We start from the raw sequence: 23,160 nt of genomic DNA, 5'->3' as shown, positions 1-23,160 counted from the left end.
GTTGTTCTGAGGAAATTCTCTCCATCGTCGCCTTGCTTTCCGTGCCGAACGTGTTTGTCCGTCCAGCTTCTGCTCGTAAGAGAGCTGACGAGATGAAGGACTTGTTTGCCCACCCAGAGGGTGACCACTTGACCTTGGTCAACGTGTTCCACGCCTTCAACTCCGAGGAAGCCTTCACCGCCGGCCAGCACCAGTGGTGTCGTGACCACTTCCTTTCCTACAGATCCTTGCAGTCCGCCGAGAACGTGAGAAAGCAGTTGGAGAGAATTTTGCTTCGCCACAACTTGCCGTTGGTGTCTCCACAGGCCGAGTACGAATCCCCACAGTACTTCGATGCGCTCCGTAAGGCGCTTGCCGCCGGGTTCTTTATGCAAGTTGCCAAGAAGAGATCTGGTAACAAGGGTTACATCACCATCAAGGACAATCAGGACGTGTTGATCCACCCTTCGACCGTGTTGGCCCAGGACAACGAGTGGGTCATCTACAACGAATTTGTGTTGACTAGCAAGAACTACATCAGAACCGTCACCGGGGTCAGACCGGAATGGTTGGTCCAGGCCGCGCCGAAGTACTTTGACTTGGAGAACTTTGCCAAGGGCGATGTCAAGATGAGCTTGGAGAGGGTCTGGGAGAGAGTCAACTTGATGAGCAAGAAAAAGGAAAGAAAGTAGAGGAAATAGGGTCAAATAGCCCCTTTGTATTTTTACCGTTCCCACGGATCAATAGATTAGTTTAATTAGAGATTAGTGTAGAGACCTAGGATGAGCACATGAGTAAACACTAATGTTAAGGGAGCTCTCGACAATCCCAGGAATTAAGCACCAAGCACCTTGGTGAGCTACCTATTCGATCACATGCTATCCTGAATACCTTTTCGTCATTTAAGGCTATTATATTTCCCTTGGCCCTAAGGTGGTGACTACGTAAGGAACCCGATTATCAGCTATTTCAATTACAGCCATTAGCTGCTTCAACCATCCCAGTATCGCTTCTGATTACCCGTTTAGAATGCATCGTGAAGGCAGCTGGATTATTTGCAATTCTCTAAAGTTCTGACCCAGCACAAATTAAAACGGGCTAAACAGGGTGCGTTTACATCGAACCTTTCAGTAACAGTAACCGCTATTAGTTGGCATTTTCTATATTGTCCAACTGTGCTCGCCTTACCAGCAATGCTTGCTTCGATTTAGCGTGGATTACCTGTCTACTTTCGTTGCTGCGCCTCACTCACTTCGACTTCTAAAGAGCTTATAAGAAATATAAATATATGCACGGGAAACCTCGTGTCGCTTGCCCTCTCACAACCCCAAATCCTTCTTCACCATTCCCTTGCAAATCGGATGGTATCCACCCTCAAACTTCGCAAACGTCTTGAGCGCCAACTCTCTGTCCACACTGTTCAACAAGCTGAACCCCGGTCTGACAAACTTCATTCTCCCGACGGTCCCCAACCAATTCGCCAAGGTCGGATAGTACTCGCTCAACTTCCCGGTGACGGCCAATCTACTGTAGCGGAACACAACCTCGGCGTTTTTCGAAACGGCGTATTCGGAATAAATCCCTGACAATGTGCGCAACACCAATTGACCCTGAACGCTCGCCCAGTCGGCAGCTCCGGTCGCCTGCTGTGACGACAACGTGTCCAAGAAGACCACATTCTGGTTGGCTGAGAACTCCGTGATATCCTCAGGCGAGAACTCCTCGCGCAACTGAGCTTCGGTCTTGGCGCTATTCGCCGCGGCGGTCCATCTATCGGCCAAGGCGTAGCACTGGTCCACCAAGGTGGTGTCAAATTTCGGTTTTGGTGGCAACCCGGCGCCGTATAACCAAGTGTTCCAGTCAATAGTGTCCAACAAGTCCCTCTTATCAGCAAAGAACTCGTACAAGGTGTCCAAAAACTCGTACGTATCCAACGATTTCTTGCTAAACTTGTTGAAGTAGTGTGGAATGAAAGCGTCAAACACCTGTGGGCCGCCCAAAACGGTCTCAATGTGGTACAACAAGTTGAACCCTTTTTCGTAAGGAACAGAGGAGAAGGAGTCATCTGGGTCGGTACCGTCCTTGAGGTCCTGGACCATGGTCGAAAACCTATTCGCAGACACGCCCATTGACTTGATGGAGTTGACAAGCGCCTCCCAGCCGATGATGGCAGAGAAGTGGCGGTGGGCCTCACCGTGGATCGCACCCACGATTCTTCTCTCAATGTACACGGTCCAGCCTTCGTTCAACCAGAAGTGTTCCCAGGACGCGTTGGTGACCAAGTTACCCGACCAGGAGTGGGCCAACTCGTGTGCAATGACATCAACATTCTGCCTGTCGCCGGAAATCAACGTTGGGGTAGCAAAGGTGATGTTTGGGTTCTCCATCCCACCGTATGGGAAGGATGACACAAGCACCAAGATGTTGTACTGCGACCATTCGTACGGGAAGATGAGCTTCTCGGCCGTGGAAATGAACGACTCGGTGTCAGCACAGAACTCGTGCTGACACGAGGAGATGGTGGATGGCTCGGAGTAGACAAGTGAGCGTGGGCCGATCGTGGCCGAGACCAAGTCACCCGAAGAAATAGCCACAAGGTAGGACGGCACTGGGATTGGCTGGTTGAAGTGGTAGACGGAGGATTCAGACTTGGCAACGGCGGCTAACTCAAGCGTGCTAGAGGTCAGACCCGCCTCCACACGGAGCCCGGATGCCAAAACAGGGTACGGCGAGACAATCTTGTAGGAAAGTGGCACCTTCACCGCTGGGGTGTCGAAGCACGGAAACAACGATCTCGCGTGGATGGCCTGGCACTGCGAGAACAAGTACGGGAACTCACCACCGTCGGTCTGTTCAGGCTCGAGCCACTGCAAGGCCGTGCACTCAGCAGTGGTGGCGTACTCCAATCTGAGGGAAAGCTTTTCCGCCGGTTGGGCAGCGTACTGGACCGTGAGCGGGGCGCCCAACGGTTCGGTTCTAGCACCGATGGTGAACGGAACAGTGGCACCGTTGACGGAAACAGCGGTGACGTTAAGGTAGGAGGTGTCCAATCTGATACTGTTGACAGCCGTCTTGGCGGCAAGCGTGTGCGTAACGGACCCAGAAAGCGTCTTGGTGGTGAAGGAAACATCCCAGTCGAACGCCGTGTGCTGGATGTCGAAGCTGAGGTAGTTGGAGTTGGTGGAGGGGTCGATCTCTGGCGAGGCTGCAGGGAGGTGCGCCACGACAACCTCTGCGATTTTTGGGGAAATATGGGAAAACATCTGTGGTATTTGCTTAGGAGTGGTGTGGTTTCAGGTCAGAAAGGCGGTGGAGGCGGTTATAAAGAGAAGTTGGGGGTCGCGGTTGGTTGCCCGCTCGAAAAATGAAGCATTCAAAGCCGCATGCGCCGCTCGGGGCCGTACGTTCATGTGTCAACGGGAGGAGTCAAAAAAAAAAAAAAAAAGGTTGTGGTAGAGAACCCAAAGTACTTGAGACGAGGGTAAATTATTGGCTTTTTCCGACATTTGTTAAAAAGTGCCATATTATTGTTTCCATACTTTTTTTTTTTTTTTTGGCTGATTCAGATTATTTTTCTATCTTAGGCGGAAGTCTGCTGTGCCATAGAGGCAAGCGGCATTATATGCATGCACAATAGTGAGTGCATAGCTGGACAAAAAAGAGAGCGGGATTTTAAGAAACACGGAGTCGTACCGGTTTTTCTTAGTATCATGACATTGAAAAGAGGGGCTTCAAAATTGGTTGGCAGGTAAAATAATTGACTTTGGGAGAAGGTAATATTGAGCTTTTTAATGCATGACGTGGGTGGGAAAGAGGAGTTGTGGAAGCGCTTGGTGCCAACGGCTATCTTGGACGTTGACAAAGTATTACAAGGGATTTCTAACTATATGTACTCCTTTGCCAGGGATAATAATTTAGGAGACGAAAAGGAGTTCACGTCCGTCCACATGCGTTGTAGGTCTAAAACACTTGACAGATCTAATCGATAAGTTGTGTACGGTGGTTTGATCTAATGCCCATGGGTTTTATAACCATGGTTAAAGGATATATCAGCCGTGTACTTTGTACCCCATTTACAACGTACAATCTTATAAGCACATTAAAAATCAAATAATCTGGGTGGTTCTCCTTTGGTGGCCTGCTCATCTACTCAGCTTAAAACTATCATACATTAAAAATACAACCCCTACACCATTCTCTTCTTCTTGCTGTGGTAGTACCCGTTGTCATCCTTTTCGTGCTTTCTCTTCTCACGGAAACGCTCATGCTTCTTCATCTTGCGCTTCGCGGCAACGTCGGGCGCGGTGATGGCCAAATGGGCCTTCTTGGCCCGCCTATCCTGGCGTCTCTTTGTCACCTGCTGTCTGACGGTAGTGTACAAACGGGTGTAATCAGACACACCCAACTTGGACTCCATCAACTGGAGACACTCCAAGGCCAAGTCGCCCAACTCCTTCTCGGCGTCGGTCGCGGTCTCCATCTCGGTAAAGTTGTACAAGGCCAAAATCAAGTTCTGGGCCACATCGGTCAAGCGGTCGAGTGGCAAGACCTGACACATCATCGCGGAAAACTGAATGGCAGACTTCTTTGACACAAACATCGCGTGGTTGTTGGCCTCGTTTCTCATGATAGCCGAGATACGCGTTCCGATCCAGTCCGTGGCGTACTTGTACTTTGGCTCCTCCTCCACCGTGCCGATAACCGGCTTGTGCGACGGCGCCATCGCCCTGGACTGGTAGAGTGTAGAGTTCTTGGTCCAGAACATTGTGATGGCAACCAAGTTCTTGACAATCTGGGTGCCAAGCTGGGTCTCGATGGAAGGGGCGGAGAGCTGGCGGAGTAAGCGCGTGGCGATGGTCTGGACATCGTAGTCGGTGTAGCCGAACCCAGCGGCAAGGCTTCCAAGGCGAGAAAGAAGCATCCCGGTAAGACGACATGCGACACTTCTGACCCAACTATGTGGATACAAAAGCGAATCGGTCACGTTATCCCAAATTGGTCTGAGCTCCTCCACAAATGCACTCTCACCTAGCTGGCCCGCAATGGCCCCAAACACGGTCAACGATGCGTGAACTGACTCCCATTCGACCTCTGCTTCTTCCTCTTCGTTGTTCTTTGCTAAATCGAGGGTACGGGTGATCCGCTTCAAGGCCGCAGCGTCCAAGGCGGAATTTACACCCAACCCAACCTCCGAGGCGTACGTTTTGTACACCTTCAACCCACAAATCGACAACAACTCGTTGTCTTCCTGCTGGATCCACGCAAGCAAGTACTTTTCCACCGCCTCACGGGAGTTTGGCACGTCCTTGAGCTTCTTGAGAATCGTAGTGATCAACACAAGCGCCATCTCACGGCACTTGTGGGCATCATCGGCAACAAACACGTTCGCGAGCGGAACAAAGAAGGAGAGCGCAATGCGCTGTAACAACTCGGACGAGGCCTTGTTGAGCACCAAGTTGACAAGCTCCATGACAGACTGACGACCGGCCTGGGCTGGATACTCAAGGTTGCTGATCAAGAACTTGAACTGCTTCTCGATTCGGCCGCGCCCCTGGTCGTAGGTCATCAAGAACTGGAAGTAGACGCTCCGGGCCATGTCTCGGATCTCCTTCGCGTGGTTCGTCACCATGATCTGAGAAACCTTATCCATAGTGTCATACACCTCTGGCACCGGAATGAGCTTCGAAACAACCGATTTGAGGAAGTTGAATGCCAACCCCTGGCGGTTTGGCTCTTCCAAATCTGGCTGGATTCTCACCAAGATGTAGCTCACAGCCGTATCCTTCAACTTGATGTCCTCCTTGTGGCGGATGACCGTCGCGAGGAAACGCAAGCACATCTGGGAAAGCTCAGAGTTTGTGTTTGGCGTATCCTTGATAATGGTCAACGTCCGTCTGGCGCAGGTTTTAAACACAGCGTCGGTTTCCTCCGCGAACGGAAGCCTGACAATGAGGTTCAACGCCTTGAGACACGACACCATAACACCCTCGTTCTCGGCGTGCAAGCTGTCTTCCAATAGCGGCACAAAGCCCAGGAGGCTTTCAGTGGTCATCAACGTCTGGTGACGGGTGATGGCCGTTCGCAAGAGATCAAAAGCAAACTTCTGGAGGGTGTAGACGTACAAAGAGTACTCCATCTGGGTCTTGAGCGGCCGGGACGAAAGCTTGACGAGGAAATGGTCGGCGGCCTCGGTCTTCCCGTCGTTCTCTGGGTTCCCGAGAATTTCCACTGATTGCTTGTGGAGCTCGTAGCAGAGCACAAGAAGGTCTCTGGAAGACGCTTCATCGTTGTGGTTCAACCCCAAGGCGTAGCGGCGCAACAACTCCTCGAGCTTGTTCTGGGTCTTGAGCTGGATTCGCTCGCGAAGCAACAACTTTACAGGCGTGATGAGCTTGTTGAAGGTCTTCAAAGAGATGTTTGCCGCTAAAAGCTCGCCCGTGTCGAACGATTTGTTGTGCTTGACCTCCTTCATCTTGCTAGTGTAGCCGTCAGCGTCTTTCTCCTGGCCAGCAGCCCCAAACACGTCCTCCATAATCACGTTCACAATGAGTACCGCGGACTCATCAAGGTCCCCGTGAGAAAGCTCGTCCTTCATCGACACAAGCAACGCGTGGATGGTGAACGAAAGCACGTGGATCTGGGAGCCACGGGTCAAGGCGCCCTTGAGCTCCTTGAGGATGAACTGGATGTACTGGGCCCCGAGAAGCTTCGCCATCCGCCCAAGGTTCTTTCTTACCGCGTCACGGAGCTCTTCGGAACGCGACCGCATGATCTGGCAGACGGAGGTGAGGATTCCGGGGAGCTCAAGGAGAATCTGCTCCTCTGGAAGGCACATGACCAAGGAGGTGAGTGCTTCCGAGAGAGGAATTCGGTGGACAATGGTTTCGTCGTCACGGAGAGTGAGGACCTTAGTGAGCTTTGGGAAGAGCTCGCCAGTGATGTAGACGATAATGTCAGCAGGGTTGGAGGGCATCTTACGGATGATATCTGTAATGTCAGCCTTAGCCGCGCCAGCCATGTCAACGTCGGCAATTTCGGCATCCACCTCGTCCTCTGGCTCTGCAACAGCCCTTGCCTTCGTCGAGGCTAACAACGCCCCTGAGACGGCTACAACCAATCCAACCACATCTCGCAACTGCTCTGGCTTCGACCGAACATACGAGATATACCGTCTCAACAATGCCTTGTACTGGTTCCAACTCACACACCGTGCCAACGCGCCAATAGTCTCGATACTGTCGTTCGCAAGGTTCCGCAACTTGTCATCCTTGCAAAACGCATAGTGCTCGATCAACGGGAGAAGGTAGTGCGACACGGAGTTATCACAAAGCTCATTTCTAACGTCCCTGACCCTTCTGACGGCTCTCTGGCGACGGTGCAACTGGATGTGGTTAATGTTGTAGAAGAAGTTCACCTCCTCATCCCCTCCAAAAAGCAACACCTTCATGTCATCGAGCTCGGTGTAGTACTTCGCATGCTCCACAATGTGCGCAAGCACAGAGATAAACTCGGTCTGGGTCGTCTCCTTCTCCTTTCTCAACCCGAGGCGGAGGTGCGGAAGCACCACGTTCTTGAACAACTGGACAAACGGCGCGGCCTCTTCAGGCGAGTCTCTCTGGGAAAACGCATCCACAAAGCGGTTGAGAAGGTACGTGGCGTTGGTTCTGATCCCAAACTCGTCGTCGTTGATCTGGAAGAGTGCGGAATAGAGAAGCGGAAGCCACTCCATTGGCGAAAAGAGCGGGTACTGCGCATCGTTGATGGTCTTGTAGGCGGCCAAGCGCTTTTCAAAGTCTGGTTGGTCGAGATACTTTGCCGAGTAGGCGTTCAAGTTGGAAATAAGCTCCCCCACGCGCTCGAGCTCGCTAAACCTGCCACCCATGCTCTCGAACACGGAAATCAACGTCTTGCGGATGTTGCGGTCACTGTAGACCTTGAACGCCTTGGAGCAGGACTCGTAAAGAGGGGTCACTTCGACGAGGGAGCAGTCAAAGTCGCCCACAAGCGCGGCAAGGGCCTTGAGGATGCTCACTTTGTCGCGCATATCCACGTGCTGGTTCGGCTTGTCCATCGCGAGACAAAGCGCGTCAATGAGCGCCTTCTTGGTGGTATTGTCGCTGATGTAGCCACGGTCGATGAGTGCGAGGAGGAGCGCGATCGCGCGCGCGTTGAGTTCACGGCTCGCGACACGTGTAAAGATCGCCGGAAGCGTTGCAAGACATGACTCCACCACCAATGCCACAAGGTGAATGAATCTTTCATCGTCCAACGACTGCGCAGTGATGCTCGTGGCAAACTCCATGATCGTAAGAATAACGGAGTCTTTGGCGTGCGCGTTCGGCAACAACGAGAGAAGCGCACGCGCGGCCGCAAAGTCCTCGTGGTAGAGGAAGGAAAAGTGTGCCTCGGCGGAAGCCCAGCCGGTGATCATCTTCATTAACGCCGACGGCTGCTGGAGGTTCTCTTCTGCAAAGTTCTCGAAGCGGGGCGACACGATCTGGGAGTAGATGAGCGGAATATACAGGGACCAGTCGAAGTTGGCGCCAAGAAGGGTGAAGAGCTCGCTGAGGTTTCTCATCCCAAATTGTCTGATGTTACGGGCGGCCTTCTCGAGGGTGGGGTCAGGAAGATCTGTGCGGTGGTCCACGGCGTACTGGGAGACACAGAGCGCGTAGAGAAGCGGTTCGACGGTAGAGCAAAGGACCTGGGGGTAGTTGAGTCCGAGAGTGGAGTAGACGTCGGTGAGGAGGTTGACAAAACCGGAAAGACGGCGAAGCGCCTTCTCAGAGATATCAGGTGAGCGAGTTGAGAGCGAACCAAGCGGCAGGTCATAGGTCTCACCTGGCGATCTGAGCGCACCAAAGTACTTTTCGTGGTCAATCCGGTCTGACCCCAACTTCAAAAAGTCCACAATGTACTTGTCTTGGATGTTTGGCAAGACGGAAACAACGGCAAACTTGCGTCCCGTCTTGTTTCCGCCCGTCTTGGCGGTCTGGGCCCGCCCGAAGAGGATCCGGATCACGAGCGGCATCAAGTGGTCAAGGTCCTGGGAGTTGATCGTACTGGTCTCAGATGTGGTGAGGAACTTGGCGATCTCGTCTCTGAATGTGGATTCCTCGAGGAGACACTCAAGGTTGTTCTTGTAGCGGTTGACCTGTTGGTTTTTGAAGTTGAGGAGACACTCAAGTGCGATCTTCTGGACGACGGAATTGCGGTTACCAAGAAGACGGAGGAGATACTGATAGACCTCAGCCGAACGGTGAACCTTTCTGAGGTTGTTAAACTTGGCAAAGAGCGAGACGACGGCGTTGCGGTCTTTCACACTCCACAGGCGAGACGAAGTTGAAGTTTGTGGTGTAGTTTCCTTTTTCTCATCCTCATCCTCTTCTTCATTCTCTTCCTCATCCTCTTCTTCATCCTCATCCTCATCCTCATCCTCATCATTCAAAAGGAACGGAACCAAGAGCTGGGAATGCTTTTCAGCGACAACCTTCACTGTCGCTAACGCCTTGATGGCCTGGCCCCTCATGAACTCAGTAAAGTCAACCTCGGCCCTTTTAGAATCGGCATAGACGATGAAAGATGCCTGTGGATGCATCAAGTGGGCAAAGTAGCGATTATTATACTTGAACGTATCTCTCAAACGGTAATCGGACGGAAGCCACTTGTCGAGTCTAGTGTTGAGAACCACCCCAGCCTCGCTTTCAGCCAATTCCGCGTCCAATGTGGCGGACTGCCTGTAGTTTCTGGCTATAAGCTCGTACGCCAATTCCCAGAGCTGTTCGGTGGCCTTGCTCACAAGACTTGGGAGAGCCTCGTAAACTGCCTCCCAGCACGGCGCAAACTTGTTTGACAACAAACCAAACATGAAGCGGGTGACAACTTCAGTGACAAGGGCATCGGCAGATGCTTCCTTGGCAAAGTCCATGCCCAAGTTCCTCACTCGCAAGATGATGTCTCTGCCGGTTTGCAAGGTCAACGGAATTTCCTCGATCAAACGGCACTGGGAGATCAACGAGGGAACGTCACGCCCGGCCTTCTCCAAAGTTGCAATCAAAAGCTGAAGCGCCACGTATCTGGCGTCGTGGTGGGGAAGGTACACGTTCGAGGCAATGCTCTGGACGAAAACAGAGAAGTTATCGACCAAGAAGGCCCGGGAATTCTCGTGGGAGAGCGCCGAAACAAAGCGAAGGACACCCGTCACATACGGCGTGCTGAGCTTGAAGCCGTTGAAGTTTTCGATAATATTTGCCAAAATCGTCCGGTAAACCTCATCGGACAAGTCCTGGACGGCAAGCGACTCCAAAATCATCCCGCAGAGATCGTGTCCGAGACGCGTTGCCGCGCCGGTGGAGATCTGCGTGAGGATGCGGAGGAGGGGCGCAGCCTCGCGGACGCCGCTGGTGTGTCTAAGGATCAACAAGCGCCAATAAACCTGTTGCAAATCATGCGTGCTAGATGGATCGATGCGGAGGCCAACAAAGTAGGTGAGAACGGTTTCGTGGAACTTGTGGCTGATGACGACCGACAACTTTCCGGGGGTCGGGGTTTTCGCCAAAAGGTCCTTTTCCGCGAGGTTTGTGAGAAAAAGTGCAATTTTTTCGTCAAAGCCCGGGTGTGCCCACTTGGAAGAGACAAAGTCCTGGAGGTATTTCGCGGCAAACGAAAGGGTTTTTTCGGTCGAAAGGTTGAGCGCCACCTCGAGGAAGGGGAGGAAGTTGTGGCCATCGTTGAGCCCGTACATGTGGCGGAAAAGCGTTACATGATACTTCGTGAGGTCCTTCAACTCGCAGTTACGAATGAGCACGGCCGCGAGAAAGGAGACGGAATCGAGAAGGGTATAATAGAGATCGGCGTAGCTTGGCTCTGAAGAAGGAGTGAGTGATTGGGTGTGGGCGAATAACTGGTCGGTGACCGCGAGGAGGGGCGACCAGTCTTCGATTTTCTTCCCGCTTTCCGCGAAAATGAGCGTGGTGATAATCTGCGATACGGCAATGAGTCTTTCGCAGACAACTGTGTTAGCGGGGCTATCAGAGTTCGTGAGACTAGCCAAGGAGGTCTCGCTGGCGGTTAGGATCTCGGTGATGGACCCCAATGTAACTTCCAAGAAACCCTTTAACGACTCGGGCGTCCCGTGGTTGAACACTTTCAAGAGAACGTCGGATATGACGGAGAGCGTTTTCGCGTTGTTATCCACCATCAAACAGTTATGCAACAACTGCTCGACAATGATGAGCGAACGGGTGTGGAAAGTCCCCTGGGTGTTCTTCATGGCCTCACTGAACATGATGCTCAAGGCATTGCAGTAGTGGTAGTTGCTATCCAACAAGGCCTTTTCGTTGTTAAGTGACTCAGCGATAATAGCCACCAAGCTCTGCTGGTTGGTCTTCCTGATCAAGAACGACAAAGCTTCGGAGCAGAAGCGGGAAATGTACTCTCGGGTGGTTAATTTCAAAAGCGGCTTCAAGGTGATGAACGTGGGCAAGAGGTCCGTCGCGAGGTGACGCGAGAGGTACTTGAAGATGAAGGCCATGCACGTGAAGGTTGCCTCGAGAGTCTCGGAATGGGTCACGTTTCGGTCAAGCGTGAGGGCAATGAGCAAGTCGAGGGTTTCCTGGTAGTATGGAAGAAAGTCTGGTCCCAAATCATGGACGAACTGTGCGAGCATCTCCATAAGTGGCTGGATGGAGTGAGCATCGTTGTTGCGAATGTGTTTGGTCAAGGCCTGGAAGATTTCCTTCTGGTGGTAGAGGATCTGAGGGAGCGTTTGCACGTAGCTTTCAATCTCGGAACCAAACTCGGTGAAATCGCCGGAAATGTTCACCTCCTTCCAGTGCTCGAACGTCGCGAGGAGGTGCGACGTCTCCACGTAGTCGTGCGCGCGCTTGGTAAGCTTGAGCGCCGGCTCAATCTTGATAGCCTCTATACGCTCCCGGAAGGATGAGTATGCGTGGCGGCGGGACGACTTTGTGGTTTTCTGTTTGATCCCCATGTGTGAAGAAGAGTGGTGAGAAAGATGGGAGGAGAGATGTATGGAGATAAATATGCATGAAAAATTTGTAAGTGAAAAAATATTTTGTCACGTGGGATGAGCGTAGGTGCAGGACTACGAGCTAGAGCCGAAGGCTGGACTGTCAAGACTTGTGTGTATACTGGCTTGTTGTTTGTTTCTGTTCCAAATGGTTGGATGGTAATGGTCAACTTAGTACAGAAATATTTTACTATTAAGACAATTTTAGCGGTTAAAGGTCTGAGCACAGCTAGCAGATTTTGTAGAGCTATAGCCTAGTTCGGAATAACAGAAGCCGTACAACCACCTTATCTACATGCTATCTTTCAAGGAAAAGGGAATAAATTGAGAAGCAAAGGATGCGATGACTTTAAGTGATGTCATAAAACAACCTATCAAAACAATCTGTCAAAACAATCTGTCAAAACTATACAATAAGGAATCCGACTTATATAACCGGTCTTGACCGCTTGTCGTGAGACCCGTTTTCTTTCACGCGATCAGTCCTCTGCCTCGTCCTTTTCACAACCTCTCTACACTGACCACTCTCATATATCTTTAAAAATATTTATCTACCGTCAGATGCTTTTTCGACGGTTTTGTGCATAACTCCACATCTTGTAGAAGAGCTCCTCCACACACAAACCCTCCCAGCTTCCACCCAACGCCTCTTTCGCAAAATTAAAACCACTCCTCACCACCATTTCTCTTCCTCATTATCCTAACCATCTTTCACCTCATTTTGATAAATCCAATGAAAAAAAAGACTTGTCGTCATTCCCAGCCATTGGTCCAGGGACCGCTGACGTAATCTGCTTACATAAGCGCACATAGAACATAGCACATTCTTATCCTTAGATATTAGCGAATTCTGATGAGTTTGCCCGTTAGACCCGAAGAGGTTCGCGCAGATTGAAATCACCATCCATCTTGAGAGGTGTTTGTTATTGTCATTGAACAGACCTAGAAGCAATATAATGTCCGAAACGAGTCCATTGTTGCCAGCTGGCGCAGAAACACCCGTGCCTGGTTTGATATCGCCGAATGGTGCCACGCCGGTTAGTGCCACACCGAATGGTGTTACGCCCCCGAAGCCCAAAAAGCTCCTTGGTCCCCAGAGAACATCTAGGACGACACAGAAATTGCGGCTTTTGCCGGACGACCCCATTGACGTCGGCGAAGAGAGTGGCCGAGACGTGTACTCACAGGTCACACGGATCAAAGACACGCCGGCGCGGAAGGACGCGGAGACATTGAGTAAATCGCACCGTGACTTGTTGCCGCGCGTCACGGCGTATTGCACGGCCGGGACGTACAAGATGAAGGACTTGATACGCTGGTTGAAGGACCGCAAACGGGTTCACAATACCTCTCCCAAGCTCTTTGACGAGTGTCTCTACACGCCGTTTGCGTATAAAGACTGGCGTGGGAGCAACCCTGGCAGCCGTAAGTCTAGCACCAACCGTCGGACGTCCGACTCCCCATCCAGACGCACCGTTAGCCCCGTCAGAGACCGTGTGGCGTCGCCTGGAATCGATGAGCAGACGCAGCCGGTGGTGATGCGTTTAGCAGACGAAGGAGGGGACATTGATGTCACGAGCAAGCGGTCCGACTTGTTCATCTTCGAGTACGGGGTGGTGGTGATGTGGGGCTTCTCAGTGCGGGAGGAGCAGTCATTTTTGGAGGACTTGGCCAAGTTTGAGAGCGAAAAGTTGGCCGAGGAGGATATCCAGGTCGAGGAGTTCAACTACTACATCACGCGATCGTACCAGCCGCGGATTTACAACGATTTTATCACGTTGCGGGACGACAACAACTACATGTTGAAGCTCTCCGTCAGTCACGCCATCTCACAGTCGGTCAAGATTTCGTTGTTCGAGGAGTTGGTTGATAATACCATCGAAGACACCCAAGACATCCCGCTGCAGATTGCCAACACCGGGAAGGTCGAGATGAACCGCGACGAGATCATGAAGTCCATCGGCGAGTTGTTCATCTTGCGCATCAACATCAACTTGCACGGCTCCGTGTTGGACTCGCCCGAGTTGATGTGGGCGGAGCCTCATTTAGAGCCCATCTATCAGGCCACCAGGGGCTACTTGGAGATCAATCAGCGGGTTGAGTTGCTCAATCAGCGCCTTGAGGTGATTTCCGACTTGTTGCAGATGTTGAAGGAGCAGCTTGGCCATTCGCATGAGGAGTACTTGGAGTTTGTCGTGATTGTGTTGGTCAGTGTGGAGGTATTTGTGTCTGTGGTGAACATCATTATTGATATCGCCGGGGCAGCGTAACGCTAGAAGTGCATGAATAAAACTTAGGAAGAATTACAGCTAAAGTATTATAGCCTATTACATCTGAAATATTATAGCAGAGGTATTATAGCCTATTGCATCTGAAATTTTATAGCTAAAGTATAACCAATTAAATCTGAAATGTTATAGCCGAAGTGTAGATCTAGGAGGGATATGACTTTTGCAGAGACAATGTTTATGCGTACTCACTTGACGCGTTAAACAGTGATACCTCTACAGCTCCCATCCAGGTCAATATCAAACGGGGGGTAGGCCAAATTGACAATGCCATAAAATATTTCGTCCAGATTACAGGATCCGCTCACAGGTGTTTCCCAAGGGCTAGCGGTTGGTCCCGAAATAATAGGGTTTATTGTTCATGCAAGATCGCGAGATGATTTTAGTACCTGACGACGAGTTTCATCTTTAAGTGTGTATTTGATTAGCCATATAGGTGGTTATCAAGCTATCCCATGGTTGTTAATAAACTGGCCTATATTTCCTTGAAGCACATCTTTGAGGAAACCCCGCAACGACTGACAGAGTCTGTCGGGGTCCTCCTGAAATGGGATCTGCAACTATGCCTTTTCAGGATGTACGCATACTCGCATCATACGCCCACGCGATTCGGACGTAAAAGGGACCTTCGTGTGCCGAAAACTCGTAGCTAGGCATCCTCTCTTTCCATTCATCCTTATGAGAATCATTAAAAACTCAGCGAACCCATAAAACCTCCCCGAAAAAGTCTTTACCGAGCCATTACTCTTTCTCTTCAGCCAAGATTTATTCTCGGCGTGCAGCTTCCGCTGATTGATGTCATCTATCGCAGACTTGAAGGCTAGTCACTCTTCGCTTCAACCGTTCGAGGTTCATCCGGCTACACCTAATCTCGTCGGCGGTTGCAAAACATCGGCTAGTGGCACATTTTCCCAGCCCTTCTCAGCCCCAACCGCGCTATCTCACTTAGACCTGTGCGCGATCTGCGTGCGGCGTACCCTGCAAGGAGGCTATTCGCATGGGAAAATTTGGCAATGCGCTAAGAATAGACGGCGAGTCGATTCTCGATAGGATCGACTCGTAATATTAAGCAGCTCTCTATCGACTTACTTCTACTATAGATCCTTCTTAGGTTCGTTCTATAGACCGATCCTGCTAGCCAAAACCCAACTTAGCACCTTCCACTTCGTTTTCTCGGCCCTTCAACCTTGCTCAAATACCAACCGTCCTGTTAATATCTCCTACCGGTCTCCATTTCAACTCACCTATCCCCTGTTATCCTCAGACTGACACCATGGCCAACCCCACACACAACCCCTCGCTAGCCCCCGGGAGCTTTCGGTCCGTCAGCATGACTGTCCTACTGTCGGCAAACTCCCCCTTGGACGAGATCGGCAATGTCAACTTCCGCTCGTTCAGTGCGGGAGTGGCGCTGCCAAGCAGCATCTCCGTTTCGGCGCTCCGGCTGAGATGTGGTGACTCGCAAGTGGCAGCGAATACAATACGCATTCATAAACCCGGAGCACGCAGCATTGACGGCTTCCTTGAAGAAACGGTGCCAAGCGCTTTAAGAGGTGAGGAAGCGGAACCATACGTTTTCCGTAACCCATCTGTCAGACGAAAACTAAGCTTCAATACCGAGGGGGAGACCGAAAACGATGAGGTTCCCCAGTTGAAGGTGCTGAAAACCAGAAATCCTTTAGTAACGTCCAATGCTAGCGTGGTTGTAGAAGCTTTCGACAGTGGACTCCTCCCGGAATTCCTGGAGCGGGCACCCTCTACTATGTGCTATTCCGCTACCCAATCGGCAGAAGAAGCGCTCAATGTCAAGATCCAGGGCGTGCGGAGCCAACCGGTTAGAATCGGCTCAAACGCGGATATCCAGCCACAACAGGCAGTTTTCGAAGATGATGGGGATACCAGACCGCAGAGGAAAGACCCCAAGCGGTTCCATCAACACCGTGCTTCCAATTCTACGGGAAACATCCTCTCGGATCTAGACGGATCAGCTGACCCCGACGACTTCAGCTTTGATAGCCCGGGCCCCCCAAACGTCAAGCAGTTACAAAGAACCCCGTCAGCTCCAGTTTTGAGCACCCAATGGCGAATAGGACCAGAAATGGGTAATTCCTTGAGAAGGGGTCCTTCCTTCCACCTAATGGAGGCAGAGACTTCTGCTAGCGAGTTGAAGCATGGTTCCGGATTGAATAGGAATACCAGCTTCGATACGTCAAAAGCCCTGAGAAGTGGAACCCCGGCGAATGTATGTGGCTACGCAGACTTACAGGCTGATACGCTGAGATCAAGCAGTGAAGTTCCATTGAGTGCGAGAATCCCTGAAGCTCCGTTGGCCTCTATAACAACCTCCAGTGAAGTTCCATTGAGTTCTTCGAGAGAGCCAGGGAGCGGCCCTGGCCACCCTCAGTCCACCAAAACTGCTCTTGGCCAGAGAAAGCTACAGGCTACTTCGAAGAAAAATTCTGGTAATCACCCACAGACACATCCCCAGGATAACTCAAATAAACCTTCAGATATTCAGCCTCACGCTCTGCCGACCCTGCTCGGATACCGGCCATCTCCGAAGCCACACAATTCCTCTAACCACAGCTCTTACCGACTGGAACAGGATGTTCTCTTACAACGGGCCAAGTCGCTTGCGAAACTCGGCAGTCATATGGAATCTGCGTACCACTTCCGGCTTGCGGCCGAGCGCGGCAGCACCGAGGCGATGCTCCTCTACGCGAAGTGTCTTTGTGACGGCAAGGGGGTGCGTAAGAACCATAGCGATAGCTTTATCTGGTTATGCAAGTGTGCCAGCAGTGAAGATATGAAACCTATTGGCTTTCTGGTCAATCCTCGCACCCCGCAGTGTGAGGTCATGGTGGACCCCATGACCCTCAAATTGAGTCTGGAATCCACACGGACCCCCCACCACAAAACCTACTGCAAGGCCCTCTATAACATTGGGATATATGTGTTGAACGGATGGGGCGTCCCTAGGGATGAGCTCGAGGGCGCCAGGTTTCTCGAGCTTTCGGCTTCTTTTGGCGATGTCGAGGCGATGACACATCTTGGCGAGAATGTCTGGAGCCAGAAGAAAGCGGGAAAGCGCAAAAAGGACTTGAAGCGAGCCGCTTGCTGGTTGCGCTTGGCCGAGTCGTGCGGGGCGAACTTGATCGGTCAAAGCTGGATCCATGAAGATAAGTATGTAAAGTAGATATAGATGGCGGGAAGCGACCCACGAAGATGAATATTTTAAGTGGTTACTGAGTCTGTACTATGTGGTATTAAAATTGGGGTTTTTATTTGAACCAGAAAACTCCATGTGACAACCTAGGGGGTATAAAAAGGTACGCGTCCTCTACTCAAATATTTTTTTTTCCCTTTCAGAGGCTGAGCGTTCACCAAACTATGGATGCTCCCCTAGAGCCATAAAATATACAATTATTCTTCATTGTCCTCCGGCCTCCTTTCAGTTCTCACAGATCTTTGGTCTTGAAACATATGCAAGAGCTGCTGGCCAGGCGAGTCAACTAAGTGCATTGACTTGCGGGACGCACAGGGAGGGCTCGGCCAAACTCACCTCATCTAGCACGTGCAGCTTCCTGCCGCTTCTGCCTGCGCTGTATACTTTTCTTGGGTATTACCCGGCTCAAAATTGCGGCGGATGGTCGGCGAAATTTATGCTTCCTTAGCCACTGTCTGAGCCCCACGCGAAACGTACCACATACCGGTACGTACCGTATGCCAAACAGCAAAAAAATTGCCTAGGTATGGTGGATACATCGGGTGCAACAGGAGTGATTACCGTGAAAAAGGCTCCGACCAGCCCTTTCCCCGAACGCGCCGGACTCGAGCCACCTTACAGTTTCGGAAAACACCACATAATCGCAAGGCCCATCCATTTCCTGGAGAGTCCTCGTATCACCAACCATTCTCCATACCCAATCCGTCAAGAGAATCGACTGTAAATAGCCTCCCCACCAACAGTGTATGCTATCCCTGTGGGCTATCCTGCAGTTAATCAAGCATAATAACCAATGCCCTTTGAGTTTCTGGGTAAGAATTTTTCCGAGAGCCCACCGGCGATCGTAAACGCTCGCTCTTTCTGCGTCCTTCCCTTCGATAAACGCCTATTATCATGCCAGTTCGCCGGAATGGGGCCTAGCGTACCCCTTCCGAGAAAGAGGCGGCACTTTCGCCGGGCGGCAGCGACGTGCATGAGCCCGCAGCGGAAAAAAGAACTCACGCAGATTCCGTGCGCGTAATAGACGGGAAATTTTCCACGCGCGTACACCCAAATCGCCGAGTTGTCGGCGTGGAAAACCAGTAAGTATAAATACCACGCAGCCGCCACTTTTCCACCACTCTTTAGCTTCTCTTTGCCCCATATACAGATCATGATACGTCTGGCCTCCAAATCTTTGGCCTCTAACGAAGACCTCTCCACCGTCACGTCCCAGGTGGTCAATGAAAAGGAAACACATGCTGTTCACGAAGGCAACTCCTCTATCATCCAGTTGGTTCAGGCCAAACCCACTGTCCTTGTTCTTGTTCTCACCTTTGTTGCTTCCATCTCCGGGTTTATGTTTGGCTACGACACTGGTTACATTTCCTCGGCGTTGGTGGTTATCGGCACGGACTTGGACAATAAGGTCTTATCCTACGGTGAGAAGCAGTTCATCACCTCTGCTACCTCGCTTGGTGCGTTGATTGGGGCCATTTTTGCCGGTATTCTTGCCGATTTATACGGCCGGAAGAAGGTCATCTTGGGCTCCAACGTGCTCTTTCTCTGGGGAGCTGCCATGCAAACTGGTTGCCATACCGTGTGGGTGATGATCGGGGGCAGATTCATCATGGGTTTCGGGGTTGGTATCGGCTCTCTTATCGCGCCATTATACATTTCTGAAACTGCACCTACCCATTTCCGTGGTCGTTTGGTGGTGATCAACTGTTTGTCCATTACCGGCGGCCAGTTGGTTGCGTATGCCATCGGCGCTGGTGTCACGCACCTCCACAACGGCTGGCGGCTCTTGGTTGGCTTGAGTTTGATCCCTCCTGCCGTGCAGTTTGTCATGTTCTTCTTCTTGCCCGATACTCCGCGGTACTTGATCTCCAAGGGTAAATTGGAGGAAGCCAAGTCCGTGCTTGCCCGCACCCACAGCGACGCTTCGCCGGAATTGATCGAAGCGAAGGTCCAGGAAATGTCGCTCACCGTCACTTCCATGGCCGGTAGTAATCCGTTTGTCCAGTCGTGGAACGCCATCAAGCAGCTCCACACGGTTCCGTCCAACTTCCGTGCCTTGGTCATCGGGTGCGGTATGCAGGGGATTCAGCAGTTCACCGGGTTCAACTCGTTGATGTACTTCTCGGCCACCATTTTCGAGAGTATTGGATTCAAGGACTCCGTTGCCGTGTCGATCATCGTCGCTGCCACCAACTTTGTCTTCACCATCGTTGCGTTCTTCATCATCGACAAGGTTGGGAGAAGAAGAATTCTTCTCGTCGGTATTCCCGGGATGATGATCTCTTTGATTGTATGTGCCATTGCGTTCCACTTCTTTGGGATCAAATTTGTCGATGGCGCCGCCGTGGTCAATCACGTGGGGATCTCCGGCTGGGGAATCGTTATCATCGTCAGTATGATCTGCTTCACCGCGACGTATGCCTTCAGTATCGGTAACGTCCCGTGGCAGCAATCTGAGTTGTTCCAGCAGGACGTTAGAGGAGTGGGCACTGCCTACTGTACCGCCACCAACTGGGCCGGCTCGTTGGTCATCTCCTCCACCTTTTTGACCATGTTGCAGAAAATTTCCGCGACCGGCACCTTCTCGTTCTTTGCCGGATTGTGTTTTGTTTCGTTCATCTTTATCTGGTTTTGTTATCCAGAATTGGGCGGCTTGGAGTTGGAGGAAACCCAACAACTTTTGACCGGCGGGTTTAACATCAAAGCGTCGAAGGAGTTGGCTCGGAGGAGAAAGCAAGCCGCGAAGTTGGCTAAGAGTGGCGAACTCGCCTAAAATTTCATTATAGATCCTTTCATGCATTATTTTCGATGTCATGTCCATATGACAATCCCCTTTACTTCTCACCTGCATTAATATAATATTTGGTAAATTGATGTAGTATATATCTGATTTCAGCTAGCTGCCCGTTGGTTTTTTCGGCATACACATATAAACCAATTGACTTTATAATAGAGGACGATACGTAGACTAAAAATGTATAATTAAATATATATATATATATATTAATCACCTGAAGCTGATGCTAATTGTTCCGGTTTTATAGCCAACTACATGTAAGTATAAATAGATATGAGAAATGTAAAGTTGATCTTGGCTGGTGTAAAACTGTAGGATATAGATATACGGACAGACTTTCAGTTTATACGAGACTATTACCCAAGTAACGGTTCGTATTGAATATTTGAAAAAAAAAATGGACGAGTCAGGAGTCGAACCCGAGACCTTTCACATGCTAAGCGAACGCGCTACCAACTACGCCACACGCCCATAATTTACTCTGCTAAAATTGAAAGCTACACCGACGTTAAATTTTACGATGGATGGGGGCTATGGGTCGTGATTCCGATGAATAGAAACACAGATGGAGACTCTGATGGAGACTCTGATGGATTAAACCGCCGTGGTGACTCAAGCCTAGAAAGGCTATATAAAGAAGTGGTTTCTGGTGGATGGAAAAGGAACTTAGTTTGGAAATATCTTTATTCATGAGGATTGTGATAGTATCTTGTGAATTGATGACTGACTACAACTCCCCGACTGGAATCCCAACAGACACTGGAACCCTGAAACTCTTATGAGAGACTCCAGCAATAGTACTATCGTCGGATATGAAATTGTAGCCGGCCATTATACCCACAGGAATAAAGATCATAAAACAAACAGACTTACTAGCAGCGTAAAACTTCATTATATAAACTTTCATATTAAAATACAAGTGTTGCATCCGCTAAGCCCAACACTTAGGCTTTGCTGCTAGACTCAACAATCCCTTTCGTATTGAAAGGCAGGTTCTGAAAGCACTTAAATCTGATAGGCATGGCATATACCACGTATAGTCTCAGAGATCATTTCACCGATTATGACAAAGATTGGCACTGATCCACCACGATCTCACTGACTTGCAGGGTTAGACACGTTGACCAATATCCTACAACTGACCACGTTATGCACAAACAGCCAACTGTGAAAGAATCTACTAATCCGCTTGAAGTATCCTAAAGGCGAATTTCTAGCTAGAACAAAAACGATGTAAAGCAGCTGTTCACAAATATATGAAAGGTTAACTCCGATAAAGACTACCTGAGCTAGAAAACCCCCCGAGATTATGTGGTATAGAGCGTGGTTACCAGATTTAAGTTCTAGCAATTAGAACTTGTCTTCTAACACGAGTGAAGGGAGCGCTGAACAAAGAGGGTTAAAATACAACTGGTCTTAGAGGACTAAACCACTAGTGGCTATGAAGTAATAAATACTGTTGCACATGCCCGGTGCTCTCAGAGAGATTTTGCCAAGGGAAATTATACTAAGGCATTGGGTTACCAGTGTATTGAGCGCTTATACTAAGTACAGAAAGCCAACGACTTTGGTAGAATTCTCCTACCACTGATAATTTCCAGTAGATAGCATAACCAGTTATAGGATATTGATCACCATTTCTAAGCTGCAGACAACTTGGACTGGTGGAGCACCAGACTGGAAGAGCCAATCGAGCTTTTCTAGGCCGCTGGCAGGGACCGAAATCGTAGAGGTTCGCAAGGAGAAGATGCTAACGAAGTTAGCTCCCGTTCGTCCGAGTATATATGCAATTTCAGGCTAGTTAATGCATAATGCATAGAAACAGTCATCGTGAGAGCTATGGAAGCATGAGAGAATCGCCGCTATTCCGGATGTGGTTGCGGAATTTACGATCATCATGCCTAACAGCGTAATCGCCTGTACGTCATTTTAGCACACCCTAGCGTAAGTGACGCAGGTTTTAATCCTCGACAGATTAATGGCAAATATGGAGCCTGGGATTGAATGCAATCGGAAAAAAAAGTACCCCTGGAGTCGGTGTGAGTAAAGTTCTGATTTGCGTATCCCATACGCAGGTCTCACACTGAAGACTTCGGTTCCAAGTATAAACTTCTGCATACATAGTAAGCGGTATATATTATTAGTTATCCGAGAGAACCCTTTTCATAGGTAAGGCATATATAGACAAGACAAGAAGCTTATTCCGGTCTATCTCTGCCTCCGGTTATGAATTTATGGTTATTGGTTATTCATAAGCCGAGGGCCAGGTAGCCCCGCTACACCGGAAAACTTCCGGTGCAGGATATGGTGTTGCTACTTTCATGTATCCAGTCATTACATGAATTGAGAGGAGCCGTAGGCCATGCACTCATGCGATCTTGCGATTATTATATTGCTGTTAGGATTAGCCCAAACCTGATTCCGCTGGAGTCTTATATAGACTATCTAATGTCCATATTTCGTTCCTTCGGTTTGTTGTGTGTTCCAGCGTATATGTAGGAGTTAATGGAGATACAAACTAAACAACGCCGTGAAGCATAATGCTTGTAATGCAAGGAAGCAATACTAAGGGCGCGGGCCTTTTTGTTGGGCTAACTGGCATATGCACGCAAACGGAACAACCTTAATAATTTTCCGTGCGTCCAGAAGGATTTCGAATTGTTTTCAGCCATACTCAACTTTCCCTTTTGGTACCCTGGTACAACTTTCGATCATCCCTAGAGTACACATGGATGACCTGTTCCACTAAACTTACCACTTTTCTTTAGTTTATGAAAATAACAAGACGTACATGCATATGTGGTCAGCACCTGCATACCTGCAGGTGGCCTAAGGCCAT

General features: G+C 50.2%; 6 protein-coding genes and 1 non-coding gene across 7 annotated transcripts; 4 read left to right on the top strand and 3 right to left on the bottom strand.

Moving 5' to 3' along the window:
* Nucleotides 1-1,298: 1,298 nt before the first annotated feature.
* On the bottom strand, nucleotides 1,299-3,242 carry LKH1 (bifunctional aminopeptidase/epoxide hydrolase; the record flags this gene model as incomplete). The annotated part of the gene is made up of 1 exon (XM_019132484.1): nucleotides 1,299-3,242. One exon carries the CDS (start codon nucleotides 3,240-3,242, stop codon nucleotides 1,299-1,301), a length of 1,944 nt encoding a protein of 647 aa, XP_018987374.1.
* An 837-nt stretch (nucleotides 3,243-4,079) lies between these two features.
* Nucleotides 4,080-11,979, bottom strand: UTP20 (Utp20p). The gene has a single exon (XM_019128132.1). It carries the CDS (start codon nucleotides 11,969-11,971, stop codon nucleotides 4,166-4,168), a length of 7,806 nt encoding a protein of 2,601 aa, XP_018987373.1. The 5' UTR covers nucleotides 11,972-11,979; the 3' UTR covers nucleotides 4,080-4,165.
* Nucleotides 11,980-12,966: 987 nt separating this feature from the next.
* On the top strand, nucleotides 12,967-14,405 carry BABINDRAFT_174625 (uncharacterized protein; the record flags this gene model as incomplete). Its single annotated transcript, XM_019130966.1, has 1 exon — nucleotides 12,967-14,405. One exon carries the CDS (start codon nucleotides 12,967-12,969, stop codon nucleotides 14,278-14,280), a length of 1,314 nt encoding a protein of 437 aa, XP_018987372.1. The 3' UTR covers nucleotides 14,281-14,405.
* A 90-nt stretch (nucleotides 14,406-14,495) lies between these two features.
* Nucleotides 14,496-15,243, top strand: BABINDRAFT_160249 (uncharacterized protein; the record flags this gene model as incomplete). The annotated part of the gene is made up of 1 exon (XM_019128131.1): nucleotides 14,496-15,243. A coding segment is annotated over exon 1 (194 nt), but the record flags the coding sequence as incomplete, so codon positions are not given.
* A 328-nt stretch (nucleotides 15,244-15,571) lies between these two features.
* BABINDRAFT_165539 (uncharacterized protein) lies at nucleotides 15,572-17,494 on the top strand (the record flags this gene model as incomplete). Its single annotated transcript, XM_019130346.1, has 1 exon — nucleotides 15,572-17,494. The coding sequence occupies one exon, from the start codon at nucleotides 15,572-15,574 to the stop codon at nucleotides 17,492-17,494; it is 1,923 nt and encodes a 640-aa protein (XP_018987370.1).
* Nucleotides 17,495-18,677: 1,183 nt separating this feature from the next.
* ITR1 (myo-inositol transporter) lies at nucleotides 18,678-20,297 on the top strand (the record flags this gene model as incomplete). Its single annotated transcript, XM_019131597.1, has 1 exon — nucleotides 18,678-20,297. One exon carries the CDS (start codon nucleotides 18,678-18,680, stop codon nucleotides 20,295-20,297), a length of 1,620 nt encoding a protein of 539 aa, XP_018987369.1.
* Nucleotides 20,298-20,719: 422 nt separating this feature from the next.
* On the bottom strand, nucleotides 20,720-20,792 carry BABINDRAFT_t74. The gene has a single exon. It is a non-coding gene; the product is annotated as a tRNA-Ala (tRNA).
* Between the last annotated feature and the right edge of the window lie 2,368 nt (nucleotides 20,793-23,160).

The sequence above is a fragment of the Babjeviella inositovora genome (genome assembly GCF_001661335.1).
Source record: "Babjeviella inositovora NRRL Y-12698 unplaced genomic scaffold BABINscaffold_2, whole genome shotgun sequence".
Lineage (NCBI taxonomy): Eukaryota > Fungi > Ascomycota > Pichiomycetes > Serinales > Babjeviella > Babjeviella inositovora.
This window is presented reverse-complemented; position numbering and strand designations above follow the sequence as displayed.

Coding starts and splice junctions, on each gene's coding strand:
- UTP20 (XM_019128132.1), bottom strand. CDS start 11,971: ATGGGGATCAAACAGAAAACCACAAAGTCGTCCCGCCGCCACGCATAC.